This window comes from Aspergillus pseudotamarii (assembly GCF_009193445.1).
Source record: "Aspergillus pseudotamarii strain CBS 117625 unplaced genomic scaffold BDV38scaffold_14, whole genome shotgun sequence".
Lineage (NCBI taxonomy): Eukaryota > Fungi > Ascomycota > Eurotiomycetes > Eurotiales > Aspergillaceae > Aspergillus > Aspergillus pseudotamarii.
The window spans coordinates 437447-454677 of NW_022475028.1; the positions used below are offsets into that span (position 1 = coordinate 437447).

The 17231-nt window shown below is 49.9% G+C and overlaps 9 protein-coding genes across 9 annotated transcripts; 4 read left to right on the forward strand and 5 right to left on the reverse strand.

Annotated features, from left to right (window-relative positions):
* Nucleotides 1–415: 415 nt before the first annotated feature.
* BDV38DRAFT_41199 (uncharacterized protein) lies at nucleotides 416–1537 on the forward strand. Its single transcript, XM_032063305.1, has one exon. The coding sequence runs from the start codon at nucleotides 519–521 to the stop codon at nucleotides 1068–1070; it is 552 nt and encodes a 183-aa protein (XP_031915928.1). The 5' UTR covers nucleotides 416–518; the 3' UTR covers nucleotides 1071–1537.
* BDV38DRAFT_291140 (uncharacterized protein) lies at nucleotides 1302–2648 on the reverse strand (the record flags this gene model as incomplete). The annotated part of the gene is made up of 6 exons (XM_032061673.1): nucleotides 2419–2648; nucleotides 2159–2362; nucleotides 1985–2107; nucleotides 1771–1932; nucleotides 1569–1723; nucleotides 1302–1518 (listed from the first exon to the last, which is right to left on the reverse strand). The coding sequence occupies exons 1-6, from the start codon at nucleotides 2563–2565 to the stop codon at nucleotides 1302–1304; spliced, it is 1008 nt and encodes a 335-aa protein (XP_031915929.1). The 5' UTR covers nucleotides 2566–2648.
* vp16 (tethering complex subunit VPS16) lies at nucleotides 2598–5892 on the forward strand. Its single transcript, XM_032063304.1, has 7 exons — nucleotides 2598–2936; nucleotides 2990–3096; nucleotides 3146–3274; nucleotides 3324–3817; nucleotides 3867–3961; nucleotides 4012–5282; nucleotides 5343–5892. Exons 1-7 carry the CDS (start codon nucleotides 2792–2794, stop codon nucleotides 5589–5591), a joined length of 2490 nt encoding a protein of 829 aa, XP_031915930.1. The 5' UTR covers nucleotides 2598–2791; the 3' UTR covers nucleotides 5592–5892.
* Nucleotides 5639–6271, reverse strand: BDV38DRAFT_280781 (Alb1 domain-containing protein; the record flags this gene model as incomplete). The annotated part of the gene is made up of 3 exons (XM_032059391.1): nucleotides 5639–5845; nucleotides 5906–6198; nucleotides 6256–6271. The coding sequence occupies 3 exons, from the start codon at nucleotides 6269–6271 to the stop codon at nucleotides 5639–5641; spliced, it is 516 nt and encodes a 171-aa protein (XP_031915931.1).
* Nucleotides 6272–6455: 184 nt separating this feature from the next.
* BDV38DRAFT_41270 (ubiquitin-specific protease UBP1) lies at nucleotides 6456–8752 on the forward strand. Its single transcript, XM_032063307.1, has one exon. The coding sequence runs from the start codon at nucleotides 6538–6540 to the stop codon at nucleotides 8506–8508; it is 1971 nt and encodes a 656-aa protein (XP_031915932.1). The 5' UTR covers nucleotides 6456–6537; the 3' UTR covers nucleotides 8509–8752.
* On the reverse strand, nucleotides 8594–9028 carry BDV38DRAFT_41273 (uncharacterized protein). The gene has a single exon (XM_032063308.1). It carries the CDS (start codon nucleotides 8909–8911, stop codon nucleotides 8678–8680), a length of 234 nt encoding a protein of 77 aa, XP_031915933.1. The 5' UTR covers nucleotides 8912–9028; the 3' UTR covers nucleotides 8594–8677.
* Nucleotides 8997–10182, reverse strand: BDV38DRAFT_280783 (EF-hand superfamily Ca2+-modulated protein; the record flags this gene model as incomplete). The annotated part of the gene is made up of 4 exons (XM_032059392.1): nucleotides 8997–9363; nucleotides 9477–9670; nucleotides 9748–9843; nucleotides 10150–10182. 4 exons carry the CDS (start codon nucleotides 10180–10182, stop codon nucleotides 8997–8999), a joined length of 690 nt encoding a protein of 229 aa, XP_031915934.1.
* Nucleotides 10074–12292, forward strand: BDV38DRAFT_41287 (bifunctional C97 family peptidase/thioredoxin family protein). Its single transcript, XM_032063309.1, has 4 exons — nucleotides 10074–10285; nucleotides 10336–10350; nucleotides 10407–10628; nucleotides 10690–12292. Exons 1-4 carry the CDS (start codon nucleotides 10250–10252, stop codon nucleotides 12193–12195), a joined length of 1779 nt encoding a protein of 592 aa, XP_031915935.1. The 5' UTR covers nucleotides 10074–10249; the 3' UTR covers nucleotides 12196–12292.
* Nucleotides 12293–13805: 1513 nt separating this feature from the next.
* BDV38DRAFT_280785 (uncharacterized protein) lies at nucleotides 13806–14459 on the reverse strand (the record flags this gene model as incomplete). Its single annotated transcript, XM_032059393.1, has 1 exon — nucleotides 13806–14459. The coding sequence occupies one exon, from the start codon at nucleotides 14457–14459 to the stop codon at nucleotides 13806–13808; it is 654 nt and encodes a 217-aa protein (XP_031915936.1).
* Between the last annotated feature and the right edge of the window lie 2772 nt (nucleotides 14460–17231).

The window sequence follows — 17231 nt, forward strand, 5'->3', positions numbered from 1 at the left end:
AAACTATTGAACCTATTGAATTTGGCAACAAGTGACAACGCCAGTATTGTTATGAGCAGTAATTAACCCGTGGACCCTGGCGCTAGACCAGCTTGAGTCATAACGGACTTCATGCCATCGGAATTCCTCCGTTGAGTTAATTTTTGTTGACAGCTCACATGCTCTCCACATTCAGAGACCCACCCCCTCAGTGGGGTCACGGGATTCATAGCCGCTGATATAATCGAGGTCTCTCTCTCCTTTTCGGCTCCATTCCCGGAATACGCGAAATGAGCACCTTTGCCGTTTAAGGTAAGCCGCGAGGATATCATCGATGATCCGACATAATAGACTTTCTCTTTTTCTGGAACCACAATAGATGCATCAATTGAAAATTCGTGTCCCTGCGTAGATCCCCCTTATTCTCCTGCCAAGAGTGCCAGGTCTTCGGTTTTTATTGATCATGGAGAATCAACAATTCCTCTTCCAACCAGTGTAACACTACTCTGTGCTCATTTGCCCATCAAAAAATTGCCACCATGTACCGGCCACTTTTGTTCTGCTTTGTCTTCCTTTCAAGCATTCTTTCACTCATCCACGCCCACTCGATAGCCCCGGGAGCTAGTCTCAACAGTTGTCAGAGCCTGGAAAGGGTCAACCGCACCCTCCACCACGTCTCCCCGATCCTTGAGAGGCTCTCTCAGATTAGTGCGGGCAATGGCAAGGCAGTGGCGCCCGCCCTAAATGGAACCGCCGGCGCCACCCATAAAAGAGGTCTTAGCGATAAACTCCAACAAATCCAATCCGCAGAGGCGCGGCTCAAGCAATCCAAGGAAAAGGTTTTGAGCAAGATGACGACCTGTCAAGAGCCCAACGTGGGCGCAAACGATGTATTGCAAAGTACTAGGCGGGGTGATGAAGAAAAGTGCACACTTGACGAAGTATTGGAAGAATTGTTGGATGAGGTAACGGATACGCTGGATTGTCTGTTGTCAGTTACGTTTCCGTTGTTGGGAGGTGTGGTGGATATGGTGTCCAATATACTAGGTGGAATTGTGAACTTGGCTAGCGAGCTGCTTGACCTTGATTAACTGATTGGTGAATGGTCATAGAGGCACTCTTCCAGCTACATTAGTGGGGGGGGTCCGATGGAAAGGGCGTCCATGTATATTATATATCTTCATTTGCGGGGCGGACATGACGTTAGATGTATGGTTTGGTGTGTCAAGTATTGTACGCTGTAACATATTGCATACTCCGGTTGGTTAAGACACCGCATGACGGTCGAAAATGTGATTTGCATCGTTGTACAACTTCAAAGCTCATAAGGGAGCTTCCAGTGTCAAGACACTGTCCAAGATAGTATCGGGGGTAGCATAAGATAGGACTTGGGCTACCGCTTTTAAGTCACTTCCATACTGCAAACTGCGGTCATCTTCCGGTTTGGCCACCATAATTCGATGGCGGAAGACCTTCTTCGCAGCTAAGGCTACTACCGATGGCGTGAGATAATCAATTCCATGCAATGCAGCGAGCAACCTATCTAGGTTAGTTTAAGCGATGCTATCGAAGCTTTGTGGAGGACACACTTTGAGATTTTCCTAAAATAGATGTTGGATCGCGCAGATATGCCTCCAGCAACTGCGCGACTGAGACGGAGAAACACAGTGATGTCTTGATGATACCGAACTACATCCGCGCCCATAGTTACACGGTCACTGGCCTTCTGTAGTTTGTTCAAGGCCTATATATCGGTGAGTATTGAGCAGATGTTCAGAAACCTGGCCTTACCTTCCGGTCTATACTTGGGTGTCCTTTGTGCAGTGGTACATCTAATTTGCGCACAACAGACGATGCCGACATCTGGCCGTCAGAGAGCCAGTCGTTGTTTTCTTCTAAGTATATAAAGTCGTCCCTAGAACCGTGAAAGTGGGAGATGATGAAATGGTCATTCTTGACTGATCAGCATTATCCGATCATGGACCATTGGCAACAGGCTACCTACCAAGTGAAAGTTTAAGACTGGCTGATCATGTTCTATCTTGCGCATAACAAGCGGTATGAAGAGGAAGTGTTCTGGAGCCTCAAGGAAGCCATTATGTGTATTGAGTTTCTTAGACCGCATCAGCTGTTATGAACGTTAGCAAGGTCACACCTTCCATCGTGATGCTATAGTCACCTCAAGAGCTTGGAGTTGTATCCTGTCAGCAGCGTGGTCGAAGTTCTTGGCTACTACGACGTTAACCGCTCTGTTTTCCACATTGTTCGAACCGGCCGAGTTTCGAGCATTCGCACGAATGAGGGCAGAGCAAAATTCGTCCGGTGTTGTTGTGTCCGAGCAGTCAACAGTAACACAAGTGAGGTCGAAGGTGTGTGTACATATCTGGTGGAACATCAGTGGATGAACCATGAAGCACTATATATTAAGAAGCAAGTTACCAAGGCGAGCTCATTGGCAACGTCATTAATGTTGTCGGCTGTAGCGTCGATACGACAATGCTCGCTAGCAGCAAGACAGAGATAAAGCGCCACTTCAAGATCTGATAGTTCCAGCACCAGGCTGGATATTTCTGCTAGATCATCCATTATACCTACTCGCGTATGCTTGATGTTCCAGTATCACTAAATATTGAATCTTGATAAGTGGCCGATGAACAGCCAAGACGCTACGCCTAACTAGGCTTAGCTCCTACCAGACCCCATGTGAGCTGGGAGCTTCCCGATGAACGACCGCCAAACAAGGCTCATCGCAGCTTTGATCGCTCTCTTCGGTTGGCGCGGTCTCTGTTCATAGAATTATCTGCCAGTATCAATGGCGCCGTCAAATCCGCTAGCGAACTGGGAGAAGCTGGGTGATAGTTTCTATAGGAAAGTCCCGATATACGACGCTATCTTCGATGAAGATGTCGAACTAGAGAACTACATCGTTGCAGGCGCGCCATACGGAGGGGCTTTAGGTACGAGTATCTATCGTTATACACCTTTTTGAGTCGATGCTTACAAACAATAGCGTTGCATCGCGATGATACCAAGCCATACAGGTTCCGTGATGCTCAGACCGCCAAGTCGAGCATTGGTATCTACTCCTCCTCGGGAAAGCTGATTAATCGACTTAATGTTAGTTAACTATTCAACTCAATGGTGCTACTAACTCTAACATTTCCAGTGGGAACATGGTACTATCCGAGGGCTCGGCTGGTCCGACAAAGAAGAGATGTTAGTGATCACGGAAGACGGTACCGTGCGACGCTATTTTGGACTGTATGGAGATTTCACTTCATTTTCTCTTGGAAACGTAGGCTTTCGAAACCTATATGTACTATTTTCGGCACTAATATACGTAGGGGGCGGAAGAATATGGCGTCAGAGCTTGTCGCTTTTGGACGTCCGGCTTCGTTGCTCTGCTCTCAAATAACCAGCTGATAGCTGTGTCTAACTATGACGAGCCTCGACCGAAGCTCCTAGCTCATTGTCCTGAAGGGGAGGTTTCATCGTGGTCTTTGATCCCACCTGCCTTTACGTTGTCGCGCTCAGTCGAGGTACTACTAGCTGTTGACAAGACTGTCTACCTGATTGATCCCACGGAAGCAGAGGACAAAGTGCTTCAAAATGGCCCTTTTAAGCATGCCAGCGTGTCGCCAACCGGAAGATTCGTGGCACTCATTACGGCGGAAGGCAAAGTATGGGTAGTCAGTAGTGACTTCCAGAGCAAGTATAGCGAATATGACCCCGAATCTCGCGTAACTCCCCGGACGGTTGACTGGTGTGGCGATGATGCTGTTGTCATCGCGTGGGAAGATGAAGTGCACTTGATTGGTCCCAACGGTGTTGCCGCTCGGTGAGTTGTCTATCGTATCCGGAAGCCTACGCTCTTTTAACAAATTAAGCTACTACTATGACGGCATTGTCCACGTTGTCCCCGAGTTTGATGGCGTGCGATTGATCACGCATGACACATGCGAGTTTTTGCATAAAGTGACAGGTATGTTTGCTTACAAGATCTGTTTCCTCATCAATTAATAATCAATCCAGACGTAACGGAGGCGATCTTCCGCCTCGGATCGACCTCCCCTGCCTCAGTCCTGCTGGACTCAATTGACTTGCTGGAAAAAAAGTCTCCTAAGGCCGACGAGAACATCCAGCGGATCCGATCAAGTTTACCAGAAGCCGTTGACACCTGTGTTAGGGCCGCGGGCCACGAGTTCGACGCATATTGGCAGAAGAGATTGTTGAAAGCTGCGTCATTCGGAAAATCTGTTCTGGATTTGTACAATAGTGACGACTTTGTGGAAATGACCGAGAAACTTCGAGTTCTTAAAGCAGTTAGGGACTACCAGATTGGGCTCCCAATCTCATACGATCAATACATGCGGCTGACTCCGGAGAAACTTATCGAACGCTTGGTGAACAGACATGAATATCTACTTGCCATTAAAATCTCGGAATATCTCCAGATTCCTGCTGACAGAATCTACGTTCATTGGGCAAGCCAAAAGGTTAAGGTCTCAACCGTTGACGACGAAGCTGTCTGTAAGCTTATCGTGCAAAGATTGGACGGCAAGCCGGGGATATCGTTCGAACAGATCGCACAAGCCGCTTATGATGAAGGGCGTGCTAATCTGGCCACGCAGCTGCTGAACCACGAGCCGCGGGCCGGCAAGCAGGTTCCGTTACTTCTGAACATGGAGGAGGATGAAATTGCCCTTGATAAGGCCATCGAAAGCGGGGATAATGACCTAGTAAACTATGTGCTTTTACGCCTCAAGAGCAAACTCCCCCTGGCCAGCTTCTTCAGAATGATTAACACCCGGCCTATGGCTTCTGCCCTTGTGGAAACGACTGCTCGAAGTGACGATACCGAACTACTAAAAGACCTCTACTACCAAGACGACCGTCCGATCGACGGCTCGAATGTGCTCCTCTCAGAAGCATTGAGTCAGACAGAGTTGCCAAACAAAACTGAGAAGCTGCAGCTTGCCACTCGATTATTAGTCGACTCTAAAGACGCGACCGTAGTCTTGCAGCAAAAACTTCTTTCCGAAGCGTCGCAGTTGTTGAAGGTTCAGGAAGCCTTGGACAAGGATATTGCAGATCGGTCTGAGTTTGTGGGTCTAAGCTTGAACGAGACTATTTACAGACTGATCCGATCGGGCTACGGCAAGAGAGCACAGAAGCTTCAGAGTGAATTTAAGATGCCAGATAAGACATATTGGTGGCTTAGACTAAGGGCTCTAGTTGCCAAACGAGACTGGGGTGAGTTGGAAGAGATCGGCAGAAACAAGAAATCCCCGATCGGATGGGAGGTGAGCCAATTCGTAACCAGCTTCAGTTGTATGCATGCACGTGCTGACACAAGTTGACAGCCTTTCTATAACGAGATACTAGGTGCTGGAAACACGAAACTCGCTTCGTTTTTTGTCCCCAAATGCACCAATTTACCAGTCGAAGACAAGGTGGAAATGTGGGTGAAATGTGGAATGATCGTGAAAGCCGGGGAGGAGGCCTTCAAAGCCAAGGACTTCAATACCCTGGAGCTCCTCCGGACGAGAGCTTCGGGGCCAGCTGTCGCTGATATTGATCGAATGATCAACCAGCTTAGGCCAAGGAAATAGTTGGCGTGACCAGCCTGGTATCTCCTTTGCACTGTCGCTGTGACATCTCAGCTGATATCATCGTCCACGTCAATATCTGCGTGTTGGTCTGCCACTATGTTTTGAGCCACGTGTGTTGGCTGCGGCTGCGGCTTCGTTTTCTTAGGAGCTGCGGAAACATCAGCCATAGCGTCATCGTCGTCATTGTCGGCCTCGTCGTTGAGGTTCTGAAACATGGTCGCTCCCGACTTGCGATTCAGGTCTTCCCACTCAGCCTGGCAGCCCACATTGTCAGTATCAATGAAATGGCCTTGATAGAATCATTTTGTCCATACCCTACGTGCTTTCACAGTTTTCCCCCGCTTAACACTTTTCTCCACTTTCGCCTCCAGTTGATCCATGATATTCTCTGCTCTTTCGATACCCTTCTGCTGCCTGGCACGCTGCGCCTTTGTTAGGCCCTTGGTTTTCGACTTCTTCTTTGAGACACCGGCATTTGCGCGATCGGAAAGGATGGATTCACGCTGTATCACGGTATCTTCGGCACGGGGAAGGGTGGTCAAGGTCTTGTCGACGTCGAGACTCGGCGATGCTGCCCGGCGGGCCGCACGAGAGTGCTTTGACTGGACTGTAGACAGACATTAACTTAGTAACCTCATTTCTCTCCTGCATAATCTCCACGTACCTCTTGCTTTAGCCATTTTGGTGAGAACCGGAAAATTTGTGTTTTTATCACAGCCGTAGAATATTTTCAGTGGAGACGATAATCGCTATCGATAACAAGTTCGGGTAGCCACAGAAACCAGAAGTGAAGCCGGCGGCGCTTATTAAACTCCGACAGGCAAACAGTCCAAATATCATCAATCTATACTTGAGATATACAAATTCATATTCATTCTTTTACCCGTCTTCATGAGTATTCGACCGTTGTCTCTATGCCGTGACCTCCCAGATTTCTCACTCAACCATGCACTCTCATAGAGGGGCGAACGGTGTCCTCACTCAGAGTCCCTTGAACCACGCAAAAAATAGTCACTATGACACGGTATTTCAGTATCTACAAGACCACCCAAGCATAGCCTCCACCCTAGCGATCGCGATACTCGTTTTCGTTGCCTTGACTCAGTCTGGGTCGATTCCGGCCACGGTAGCCCGAGGATTGTGGGACGTCATCGTCTACATGACGCCGTCCAGAGTAGTCGCCGCCCTGGACAAAAAAGCAAACTCAACCCTGATCGAGGAAAGTGCCGGTCCGATGACTTTCGAAGCCAAGGGCGAAGCGATGAAACGGATCCTCGGGCTCGATAACTCCTCATTATCCTCCCTCCTTCCTCGAGCTCCAACACTCCCGGGCTTCGGCACTGCACTTCTCGGCAACAAAGACAGCCTCCCTCCGGGTCTAGGGAACTGGGACAACTCGTGTTATCAGAACAGCATTATACAAGGGTTCGCTTCGCTGGAGTCGCTAGCGGCGTTCTTGGAACGGAACATCGATTTATTCGGGGCGAAGGGGGTATTCTCGACACATCAGGCGCTCAAGGGCATCATAGAACGGCTGAATAGCCCCGACAGTTATGGGCAGCGATTATGGACGCCGGCGGATCTGAAGTCGATGAGCAGCTGGCAGCAACAAGACGCGCAGGAATATTTTTCGAAGGTTGTCGATCAGATAGACTACGAGATACAGCAGGCTACACGGAAACAGACCCGAAACCTCGGGTTGAAGGTGGCAAGCCCACAGGAAAATGTTATTGGGGCTGGATCTACACAACAGGGAACAAATTCGGACGCCTCCGTCGGGGCTCGGATCGCCGAAATACGTTCCTTCGGGAACCCATTGGAAGGTCTCCTCGCACAGCGAGTGGGCTGCATGCAATGTGGTTGGACCGAGGGCTTGTCCCTTATTCCATTCAATTGCCTGACGGTACCGCTTGGGGCGGGCTACGAGCATGATGTTCGTGATTGCCTCCAGGACTATATGGAGTTAGAACCTATTGAAGGGGTGGAGTGTGCGAAATGTACTTTGTTACACGCTCAAAAACAACTCCAGAATCTACTTAAACAAATCGAAGAAGATAAGTCGCTTTCGAACACGCCCGATTCGTCGAGTGTATCCGAAGCGCTGAAGAATTCGGCGCAGGAAAGATTGAAGGCTGTCGAGGAGGCCCTCGAGGAAGAGGATTTTGCGGAGAAGACTCTCTCTAAGAAGTGCAATATCCCTTCAAAGAACCGTGTTTCCTCCACGAAATCCAGACAAGCTGTGATTGCAAGACCGCCAAAGTGCCTTGTTGTCCACATCAACCGAAGTTTGTTTGATGAAATGACGGGAATGCTTCGAAAGAACTACGCCGCTCTGAAGTTTCCGAAGATCCTTGATATGGGTGAGTGGTGCCTAGGAGCAGCCGCCGGCCAGGCGGGTCAAAATTACGAGACGTGGGACATGGATCCGAGGAAGACGATGCTCGCACCAGCCGACAAGATCGCAGCCCATGGACAACTGTATGAATTACGAGCGGTAATCACGCACTACGGCCGTCATGAGAACGGTCACTACATATGTTATAGAAAGTACTCTTCCGAAACATTCCCCGCCGAGGTTCCGGAGTCAGTCGTTGAGCAAGACGGTGAGAAGCAGACCACTGAGCGCTGGTTCCGGCTGAGTGACGAGGATGTGCAAATGGTCAGCGAATCCAACGTTATGGCGCAGGGCGGAGCTTTCATGCTCTTTTATGAAGCCGTGGATCCATCTTCTCTCCCCGCTGAAACTGGCGAGCCGGATCTTGCAGAAGTGGAGAACTCGGTATCGACATCGGAGGACATGTCGACAACTTCCGCGGCCACCGACGACACGCGAACATCTCAAGCCACAAGTGTGTCCACGCCTGAAAAGGCCGAGCTTCCACTGGAGAATGCACGGCCCGTGTCGGATGTTGATTGAGTCTAATGCCTTACATATTGTTATATTCAGCATGGTCCGCTCGATTGCGGACGCTAGCAACTGTGTACATCACTATTATGATACCCCAGTCCCACTAAAGGCGTTACATTGCATTGGTTTTGTATTTTTATGTGGATATGGTTTTGGACAGGTATAGACCGGACGCACTCTACATCAACCGAACAGACATTGCTAAGGTCAATAACAATGTTATCTCGTTCATACTTACAGTAGTTAACATCAATAACTCCACAATCCACGCAGACTTTAACATCTCCAGAAACATACCCACCAGTCCCTTCCAGTCACATAAGGTCTTCAGATACCCAAAACACCGCCATTCTCGAGCGCATACCTCAAAACCAATACTATATTCCACCCATAAAGTATGTACACGATCCATTGAAAGGCCTGCCCACAAAATAAACCCAACGAAACCAACGCCTACCCCAACACCAACCCCCAAAACCAAAACCAAAACCCAATATCTAAAAAACGCCAGCCCGTGTCATAACATCATGAAACTGTTCCAAGCTCACTCCAGCCTCAATGCCCGCACCTCCATTCGCCTCCAAAATCATATCGCGTAGCAAATCATCCCCCAACCCATCCTCCTTCAACTCACGCGCAATGCGCCTCAAATGCCCCAACGTAATCGGCCCATCCGTATTCCGCGTAAACAACTGATAAGCAGCATCCACCTCGGCAACCATCGCATCCTCATCGCGAGACCGTAGCTTCGCCGCCGCAACAGCCACAAACGGTTCATAGAGCACATACCCCGTCGCCGTAGGGTCCACCGCAGCCAGAATATCATGTAGCTCTCGCGAATCAGCCGGCGCAAGGCCCAGCGCTCTTTATTATTATCCCTCGGTCAATACCATACAACATATATTTCATCCGGCGCAAGAGTAGCCATCGGCGCAGGAGTGGCGGGCAGGACGGAGGGAGAGAGGGGGGAGACATACACAAGCGCCTTCCGGACATCTTCTCGTGCAATCACGCCTTCTTTCTCGTTCGGGAAGTCTGCGGCGCTGGTCGCGAACAGCTGGAAGACTTCTTTGATCTCGTTTTCTTCGGTGGCACTGATGTCGTGCGCTTTGGCGAGTTTGGATTGTCGCGCTTTCTTGGGCGCGGAGGGTGCGCTGCGCTTTTTGGGAGGCTGGAAGGAATGAGAATCTGGTTAGTGGGTGTTTCTGGATTACGGGTTGGTTTGCGATTGGGGGGGGGGGAACGTACCATCTCCCCTTGTTGGTGTTGCGGTGTGTCAGTTAGACGTTGCGGTTGTTGGTGGCGGGATGGTTTGATGCGCAGGTTAAGGCGGAGAGTGAGGGTCTTTGGTTGGGTTATTTAATCTATACGGAGTATGCGCTGGGCTTCCAGTTCTACGGAGTATATACATGGAGGTATGCTGGCGCGGCTACGTGGTGTTTATGTAAGTGTTTGCTAAAGCAACTTGAATAATAAAGACATGAGATTCTCTGTATAGCAATAGTATACTAAAGTCAATCCAGTCATGGTCCTGAATCGAAGATCACCGAACAATCGACGCATTCCCGTGACTGCCTGGCCCTGCTGACGTAACCCAAAATATGCCTACATTTCCCAATCGAGTCAACGGCCTGACTTTATATACCCTACATTGTCCCCAGACACCTTCGTGAATTTCTCCATCATCGACTGTATTACACTCCGTAGGCAAAGTTCAGTTATCAGACCAACTCCAACAGCAACCCATACCATGGACGTAGAGCTGTACGTCTACGACCTCTCCAAGGTACTCCCAATCTCTAGAAAACCACAAGCTCATTGGCTAACATGCAACAGGGTCTCGCCCGCCAGGTACGTCCAACTCGTACCGTCACAGAGGACAAGGACCAAGATCTAACGTAGTTCAGTGGTCCCTTCCCCTAACGGGAACGCACATTGATGCCATCTACCACACCGCCATCGTGCTCAACGGCGTGGAATACTACTTTGGCCATGGCATCCAAACAGCCTACCCGGGGAGCACACACCATGGACAGCCCATGGAGAAAGTCCATCTCGGCCAGACAGAACTGCCCCCAGATGTGATATCCGAGTATATCGAGTCACTGGGAGAAATCTACACCCCAGAGGCAAGCCACGAAACCCTCTCTACAAACCACAAACCAACCACAACTAACATACAACCCCCAGTCCTACGACCTCTTCCTCCACAACTGCAACAACTTCACCCAGGACCTCGCCATGTTCCTCCTGGGCAAGAGTATCCCAGATCACATCCGCAACCTGCCCCAGACCTTCCTCAGCACGCCCTTCGGCCAGATGATCAAGCCGCAAATCGAAGCCGCCCTGCGCCCCGTCACCCAGGCCCCCAGCACCGGCGTACCAACCCAAACTCCAACACAAGCACAAGCACAAGTACAATCGCCGAACAAAGTCCACCACGTCACCAACCTCACGCAACTCAACCACGAACTCAACCAGGCCCGCCACTCCGCCGCAATCATCTTCTTCACCTCCGCCACCTGTCCGCCCTGCAAAGCCCTCTACCCGCTGTACGACGAACTAGCCGAAGAAGCAGGATCCAAGGCCACGCTGATCAAAGTAGACATCAGCAGTGCCTACGACGTGGCCATGAAATACGGCATCAAGGCCACCCCAACATTCAAGACCTACCTAAAGGGCCAGGAAACAGAGACCTGGAGCGGTGCAAACGCATCCCAACTCCAGGGCAACATCAGACTGCTCATCGAAATGGCCAATCCAGCACATCCGCACCGCAAACTCAACCTTCCGACCTTCCAACGCCCCATCCCTGCCTCATCATTCATCCACTACAAGAACATACCACCCCTGGACAAACTACTCCAGAAACTACCCCGGGAAACCCAACCCAACAACACCCTCACCTCGATCACAACCTTCATAACCAACTCGATCAAATCCAACGATCCACGAGAATCCCCCTTACCCCCAGACCTCCCAACATACCCAACTTACATCGAATCCCTCCTCAAGGAAACGCCCAGTGACGCTCACTTCGCAATCATAGACCTAACAAGACTCCTAACCCTCGACCCCAGAGTCGCCTCATATTTCTTCTCCTCCCACACCCCCCCTTCTACACTCTTATCCCTTCTATTGCAAAAGGAAGAACCCCCCCAGGAATCTAAATCGGCTTACACTAAAACCCTAACCACCCTCCACCTCCTCACAAACCTCCTCCTCACCTCCCCTCACCTCCCAACAACCACGATCCTCTCCACCCCCTCCCTCCTCACAAGCACCCTATCCACCCTCACCTCCTCCCTCTTCCACAGCAGCCCGAAAATCCGGTGCGCTGCCGCCTCCCTCGCCTACAACCTCACCGCCCAGAACCATAACTCCCGGATCGACGGGAAGGGGGACCTCATCTCCGAGGAGGACCAGGTTTCGCTGGTGGCGGGGTTGATCGAGGCGATCGCGAACGAAGAGGAGAGTGGGGAGGCGTTGAGGGGGTTTTTGATGGCGTTGGGATTGGTGGTTTATGAGTGTGCTGTGGGTGGGGAGGTGGAGGAGGTTTGTCGGGTTTTGGGGGCTAGGGAGGTTGTACTTGGGAAGAAGGGGAAGGGAGAGTTGTTGTTTGGGGGAGGAGGGGAGATGGTGAAGTTGTTGGAGGGGTTGATTGGGGAGGTGGCGGGGTTGGTGGGGTTTTCTTGAGTATTGTGGACGGTGTACTATGTACTATGTACCATGTACGGAGTATGAGTAGAGAGTCTAGAGTCTGGAGTCTAGAGTAGAGAAGGCTTGTTTGGGGATTTATCTTTGTTGTTGTTGGTTTGGTTGGTTTGGCTGGTTTGGTTGAAGATAGACTTGTAGATATGTATTAGGGTGGATTGTTGGGATTGGTGTTTATGTGTTTACTGCTGTGGATTGGGGGTGTTTTTCTTGGATTCATTTTACTCTTACCTTTTTTTACTGTTTCTTTTTCTGGCTGTCATACTCCGGAGAGCTTGGGCCTTCGGTTCGATTGTCGATATCTACGGTCTGATCACAAGAGACGATGGTCTGAATTACAATCAAATGCCAATCACGAACTACGTCTGTTACTACAAAAGTCAGGAAGCCAGATTCAGTACTATCTCGTATTCACATGCCATTACCTAGATAAAACGATACAACCATGGGCGCTAAGGGTCATCAGAGAAGAAAAGGGTATGTCGCTGAGCTATGCAAATGCAAACCGTGGAAAAAGCCGACGCGGGAGCTGTTTGTGTAACACGCTCGGGGTATGAAAAATGACACAAACACGCAACATTAGGTACACGACTGGGTATCTGAAAACATTGGATCGACGCTAGAAAATATTCAGGAAGAAAGGGTATTAAGTTGGTGTGTAGGAAGAACGATAGAAAGGAAAAAATACAACGGACAGTGCTGTGAAATCCTGAACTGCAGGCTGAACGAGCATGAGAAGAGTTCCGAAATGGATAAAGAAAAACCAAGGCGCTACCATGGATGATGTCAACCACAACGCCCATCGCAGAGGGGAAACGCAATGAAAACAAACGTCAGGAGGGGGTCACAGGAAAGCTCGGACAACGAGCAACACAATCAGGGCCAGGACCCTTGGCCCAGCATCATTTCCGGTGAGTGAGTCATAAGAATAGTGATGGTGTCAAGAGAGATAAGATCCGAAGGGCATCAGACAGTAGCGGTGAGATGACCAGCTAAGATGATAGGCGCGGGACCCTGTCCAACGTGCAGCCGACTGAAGAGGCGCCGAAGAGGGGAAAGGCGAAAAAGCGAAAGTCATTTTATTCTGACCATCAATTTTCGCCGTGATGCGCCGACAGCGACGAGTTATTAAGTAATCGAAGCGACGCCAAAGGAAAATCAGGCAGCGAATCGGGCATGTAACTCCGTGGGCGGTGGGTTTGGAAATTCTGTCCGGCTGCGGCGCGTAACCCCCACGGGCAGCCAACCAGCGCTGCCCTTCCGTCGAGGCGAGGCACGTGCAGTCTGTCCATCAGTCATCAGATGTTCTGGCGAAAACACTTCGGATTCTGTTGCTGCGCGCTTTGATGGTGCGAACTCGCTTTGTTTTGGGCTAGAAGAGGGCTGTCCCTCCCATTGGTTCCTCGACACCAGAGAAAAAGCGGCTGAATCACTGACCGCAAATTCGGAAAAGTCTGGAAAAGTCCATGTTCTGTCGATCGTTCGACAGTGCTGCGCTAACAAACCAGAGAAGACAACGTGGGGCGACCCGACAGGCGGGGTATCGATAAACAGTTAAAAAAAAATGTTGATACAAGGCGAATTTGACAGCTCTAGGCACGAATCACCACCTTCGTGGCCGACGGAGCCCGTCGCTTCTTCTGGGGCATAGCCTGGCGTTTCTTGCGCTTCGCATTTTCCTTCTCCTGTGTCGCCAGCTGTGCCACCCGCATGGCTTGCTGAGCCCGCGCATGCGCCTGGACCTGGGCCAGGAAACGAGCGCGTTGAGCTTCCTCTTCAGCGGCGGCGCGTAACATCTGAATCTGCTGTTCAGTCGTCAGGTCACCAGGTCGGACGGACTCCTGCACGGCCGACTCTTCTTCCACCGCGAATTCGGACTGGGGGGTCAAGTCGAAGCATAGATCCTCGTCCGAGATGTAGGCGCTTCCAGTAGAGACATCGGTATCCGTGCTGATCAAGGCAGGCCGGTTGGGCCAAGAGGGAAAAGCACAAGCATTGCTCATGCCAAATGCTGTCGAGAAGGAGCACTTGCGAGGTGTAATATCGAGCAGAGAGTCCTGGGGAGTTGATGAAGGGGCTGCCGAGGTGGAAATGGGTGAGCCACCATCCCAAGTCGTATCGAAGCTGAAGGCGACCGGGTCGGTGTTGGTTGATGCCTCACTGGGGGAGGATCTGAGACTGGCCGCGTTACCACTCCAGGCCTGAAGTGGAAACATTGGTATCGCTGATGATTTGGTGTGCTTCATTGTGTGTGTGTGTGTGTGTGTGTGTGAAGAGTGGATGGATGAGATGAGGTTAGATGCCACTATAACAGTGGGTTGAGCTCCAGTATGGTAGAGTGGAGAGTGGAGAGGAGTATGTTGCTGACGAGAGATTCCCTTTGGGGGGGGAGCAACAGAAGATAATAAAGGTGAAGAAGATCGACAAGTCTGGGGAAGGGACCCAGAAGGGAGGAAGGGAGGAATGGGAGGGTGTAAATAGTAATAAGCTCTGACACCAATATTTGAGTGAATGGGGTCAAAGTTGTGGTGAAGGAAAGGAGATATGTATATGTATGGGTCCAGATCGATCGGGGAAGCGTCTGGACTCCCTTGCATATCCCAACAGATAAGGCGTCGCGGGGGGTTGGTGTGATGCGTATTTTTTCTTAAAAAGAAAAATTCATAAATTCAAAAATCATAAATCGGAAATCAAAAATAAAAATAAAAATAATCGATTGATTTTAACTTTCCAGGGGGGGAAAAAAAAAAAATAATAATAATAATAATAAATAAAATATGCAGGCCCCACAACCAACAGGTGAGTAAAATGATCGCCAGACAAAAATACCGGTCGAGAATTCCTCAAACACAGAGAAGATTCCGTAATGCTGGCCAGTACCCAACTGACAAACTGCGAGTCAACCGCGACGATCAGGCGGAAGCGGCGTGCCGGCAGCTGTACGATGTATTATGTATGAAGAATCGACTGGTGCGGGTTGAAAGATGACCTGGTGAGTTGGACAGATAGGGCGATCCAAGCCTGGCTGAATCATTGATCTGTTCATTGATCGATTGATGTGATGTGATTTGAATTATTTTCGTATCTTTGCTGGATTCAATTCCAGAATAATGAAGCATCCAGAATTGATCAGTCAAAGAAAAGAAGTACCACCACCAAATCCTTTTGGACAAAGAGCTGCGAGGGTGTCTGAGTGAGTGAGTGAGTGAGAGAGAGAGAGAGAGATTCTAACAATCGGACAGCAGATCCCGGTCAGCGGACGTGGATCTATCGCTTTTCTTATTTGAATTTGTTTTTGTTCCAGTCCTCCGGATGCATTTGATTAAATCAATCAATCAAATGTATTTTTCTTTCAGCATCGGCCCGCGGCCCGGGGAACATCGGGTTAGGGGGACGTGGGGATCAAAAAAACCGTCAAGGAGTGAGTCAAACTGGGTAATTTTATTATTTTTATTATTTATTGATCTTTTTCGAGTATTATTACCCGTAAGTGTTACCCGACTAAGGAAGAATAAACCCGCGTACCCTCCCAACCCTCGACGATTTCTCGGTACTTGCTTTCTGGGCCTGGAATTATTTCGGAGGAATTCTTCACCGTCATCGTAATCCAATCCTTCATCATATGTTCTTTGCGATGATGACTCGGATGACTCCGTATCAGACCCCCCCAACTGGTTGCGGTACCGTGAGAAACAGCTGAAGGTGGTCAGACACCATATTTCTTGGATTACGCGAGACAACACGATCAACGATCATTTTACCAACTGCCGCCGATAGAAGGATATATTTTGGGCTCTCGTGCATCTGAAACGGATTCTTGCGGTCTGCTGTCGAGACAGTTGTCCGTGCTCCTGTCTCCAACCTGGGTAGAGAGGAGATAGTCGTAACATTATTGAAGTGTCCTCCCCATCCCCAACCGAGTGGCGGATGGAGGGGAGTCGAATCAGATCGCGCATGGAAGCACACCGCTTCGATGTTTGACATCCTCGCGGTGAACGTGCATACATAATACGGCGGGCGGATGTATGTCGAGCTGTACCCTGTATGTCTATCTCGAGGGGGGACATCAGTCACCGCCTGTATCTGAACCATGCCCTAAACCTGTCCTGTTCGACCAAGTGACAGACATTTCTATGCGATTGACAGAGGACAGCACACTCTCTCCCTCACACCGCGCATTGCAATCCATTTCCTTGAATCCTGATCCGTCTAGCGGTCTAAAACCGGGCAAGTCCCGACCGATGGATTTTCATCGGTAACGATAGTAGCGACGATAGTTATTCAGTAGTACCTTAGTGGGAGTTCTAGCTGGGGGATGATTTTCCGCCTAGTCGTTTCGATTTCCGCCAGAAAAATTCTAGTCGCCTCGTGCGGCCCAATGGAGTGGAAGCCTGGGAGGGAAAGAAATAAATTAGGAAAGAAAAACCAATGGCAACCTGACGGATTTCCTTCGAGATTTGTTCCAGAGTCCATGCGCGGTATCCGCGGTGGAGACTCGGCTTATTCTTTCTTTCTTCACTACAGTCCTTTTCCTCTTACTCGATTTTCCATCTCGGGTTCTTCTTCCGATGTCGTGTTGTTGATGAACTGTCCAGCACAGATTGGATTTTGAATTCTACGGTGATAGGTGTCAAATCAGACCGACGAACTTTTAGGTCTTTTGACAGACAGGTTCAGAACCATGGAACGTCCTCGCCGGGCTTAATGCCCCCCACGAGAACCCTTCGGAAGATCATTGACCCAGGAATTGCTGGATATTCCTTTAAACCGCTCGGAACTTCCCCGCGACTTCGACCTGATCGTCCACACTATCTATCACCAGCGTAACACCGATCGTGGTTCTAGTAGAAAACAATCCCCTGGTCGCACAGCCGAGAATTCATCCGTGATTACTCCATCGGATAACTAGCTTGTGAAGGGTCGTTAAAACTACGGAGGAATAAACTACTACTACTCCGTAATTCAAGGATGATGCGGCCCTGCTCCACGTAGCCCCAACGTCCAACTTCCAGGTCGTC

What these genes read in the sequence shown, in the direction of transcription:
- vp16 (XM_032063304.1), top strand. Translation starts at nt 2,792, where the DNA reads ATGGCGCCGTCAAATCCGCTAGCGAACTGGGAGAAGCTGGGTGATAGT. An exon ending in AGCTGATTAATCGACTTAAT is followed by an intron (nt 3,097 to 3,145) that starts GTTAGTTAACTA and finishes TAACATTTCCAG; the next exon opens with TGGGAACATGGTACTATCCG. An exon ending in AATCCCCGATCGGATGGGAG is followed by an intron (nt 5,283 to 5,342) that starts GTGAGCCAATTC and finishes ACAAGTTGACAG; the next exon opens with CCTTTCTATAACGAGATACT.
- BDV38DRAFT_41273 (XM_032063308.1), bottom strand. Translation starts at nt 8,911, where the DNA reads ATGGATCGTGTACATACTTTATGGGTGGAATATAGTATTGGTTTTGAG.
- BDV38DRAFT_41199 (XM_032063305.1), top strand. Translation starts at nt 519, where the DNA reads ATGTACCGGCCACTTTTGTTCTGCTTTGTCTTCCTTTCAAGCATTCTT.
- BDV38DRAFT_41270 (XM_032063307.1), top strand. Translation starts at nt 6,538, where the DNA reads ATGCACTCTCATAGAGGGGCGAACGGTGTCCTCACTCAGAGTCCCTTG.
- BDV38DRAFT_41287 (XM_032063309.1), top strand. Translation starts at nt 10,250, where the DNA reads ATGGACGTAGAGCTGTACGTCTACGACCTCTCCAAG. An exon ending in GAGAAATCTACACCCCAGAG is followed by an intron (nt 10,629 to 10,689) that starts GCAAGCCACGAA and finishes TACAACCCCCAG; the next exon opens with TCCTACGACCTCTTCCTCCA.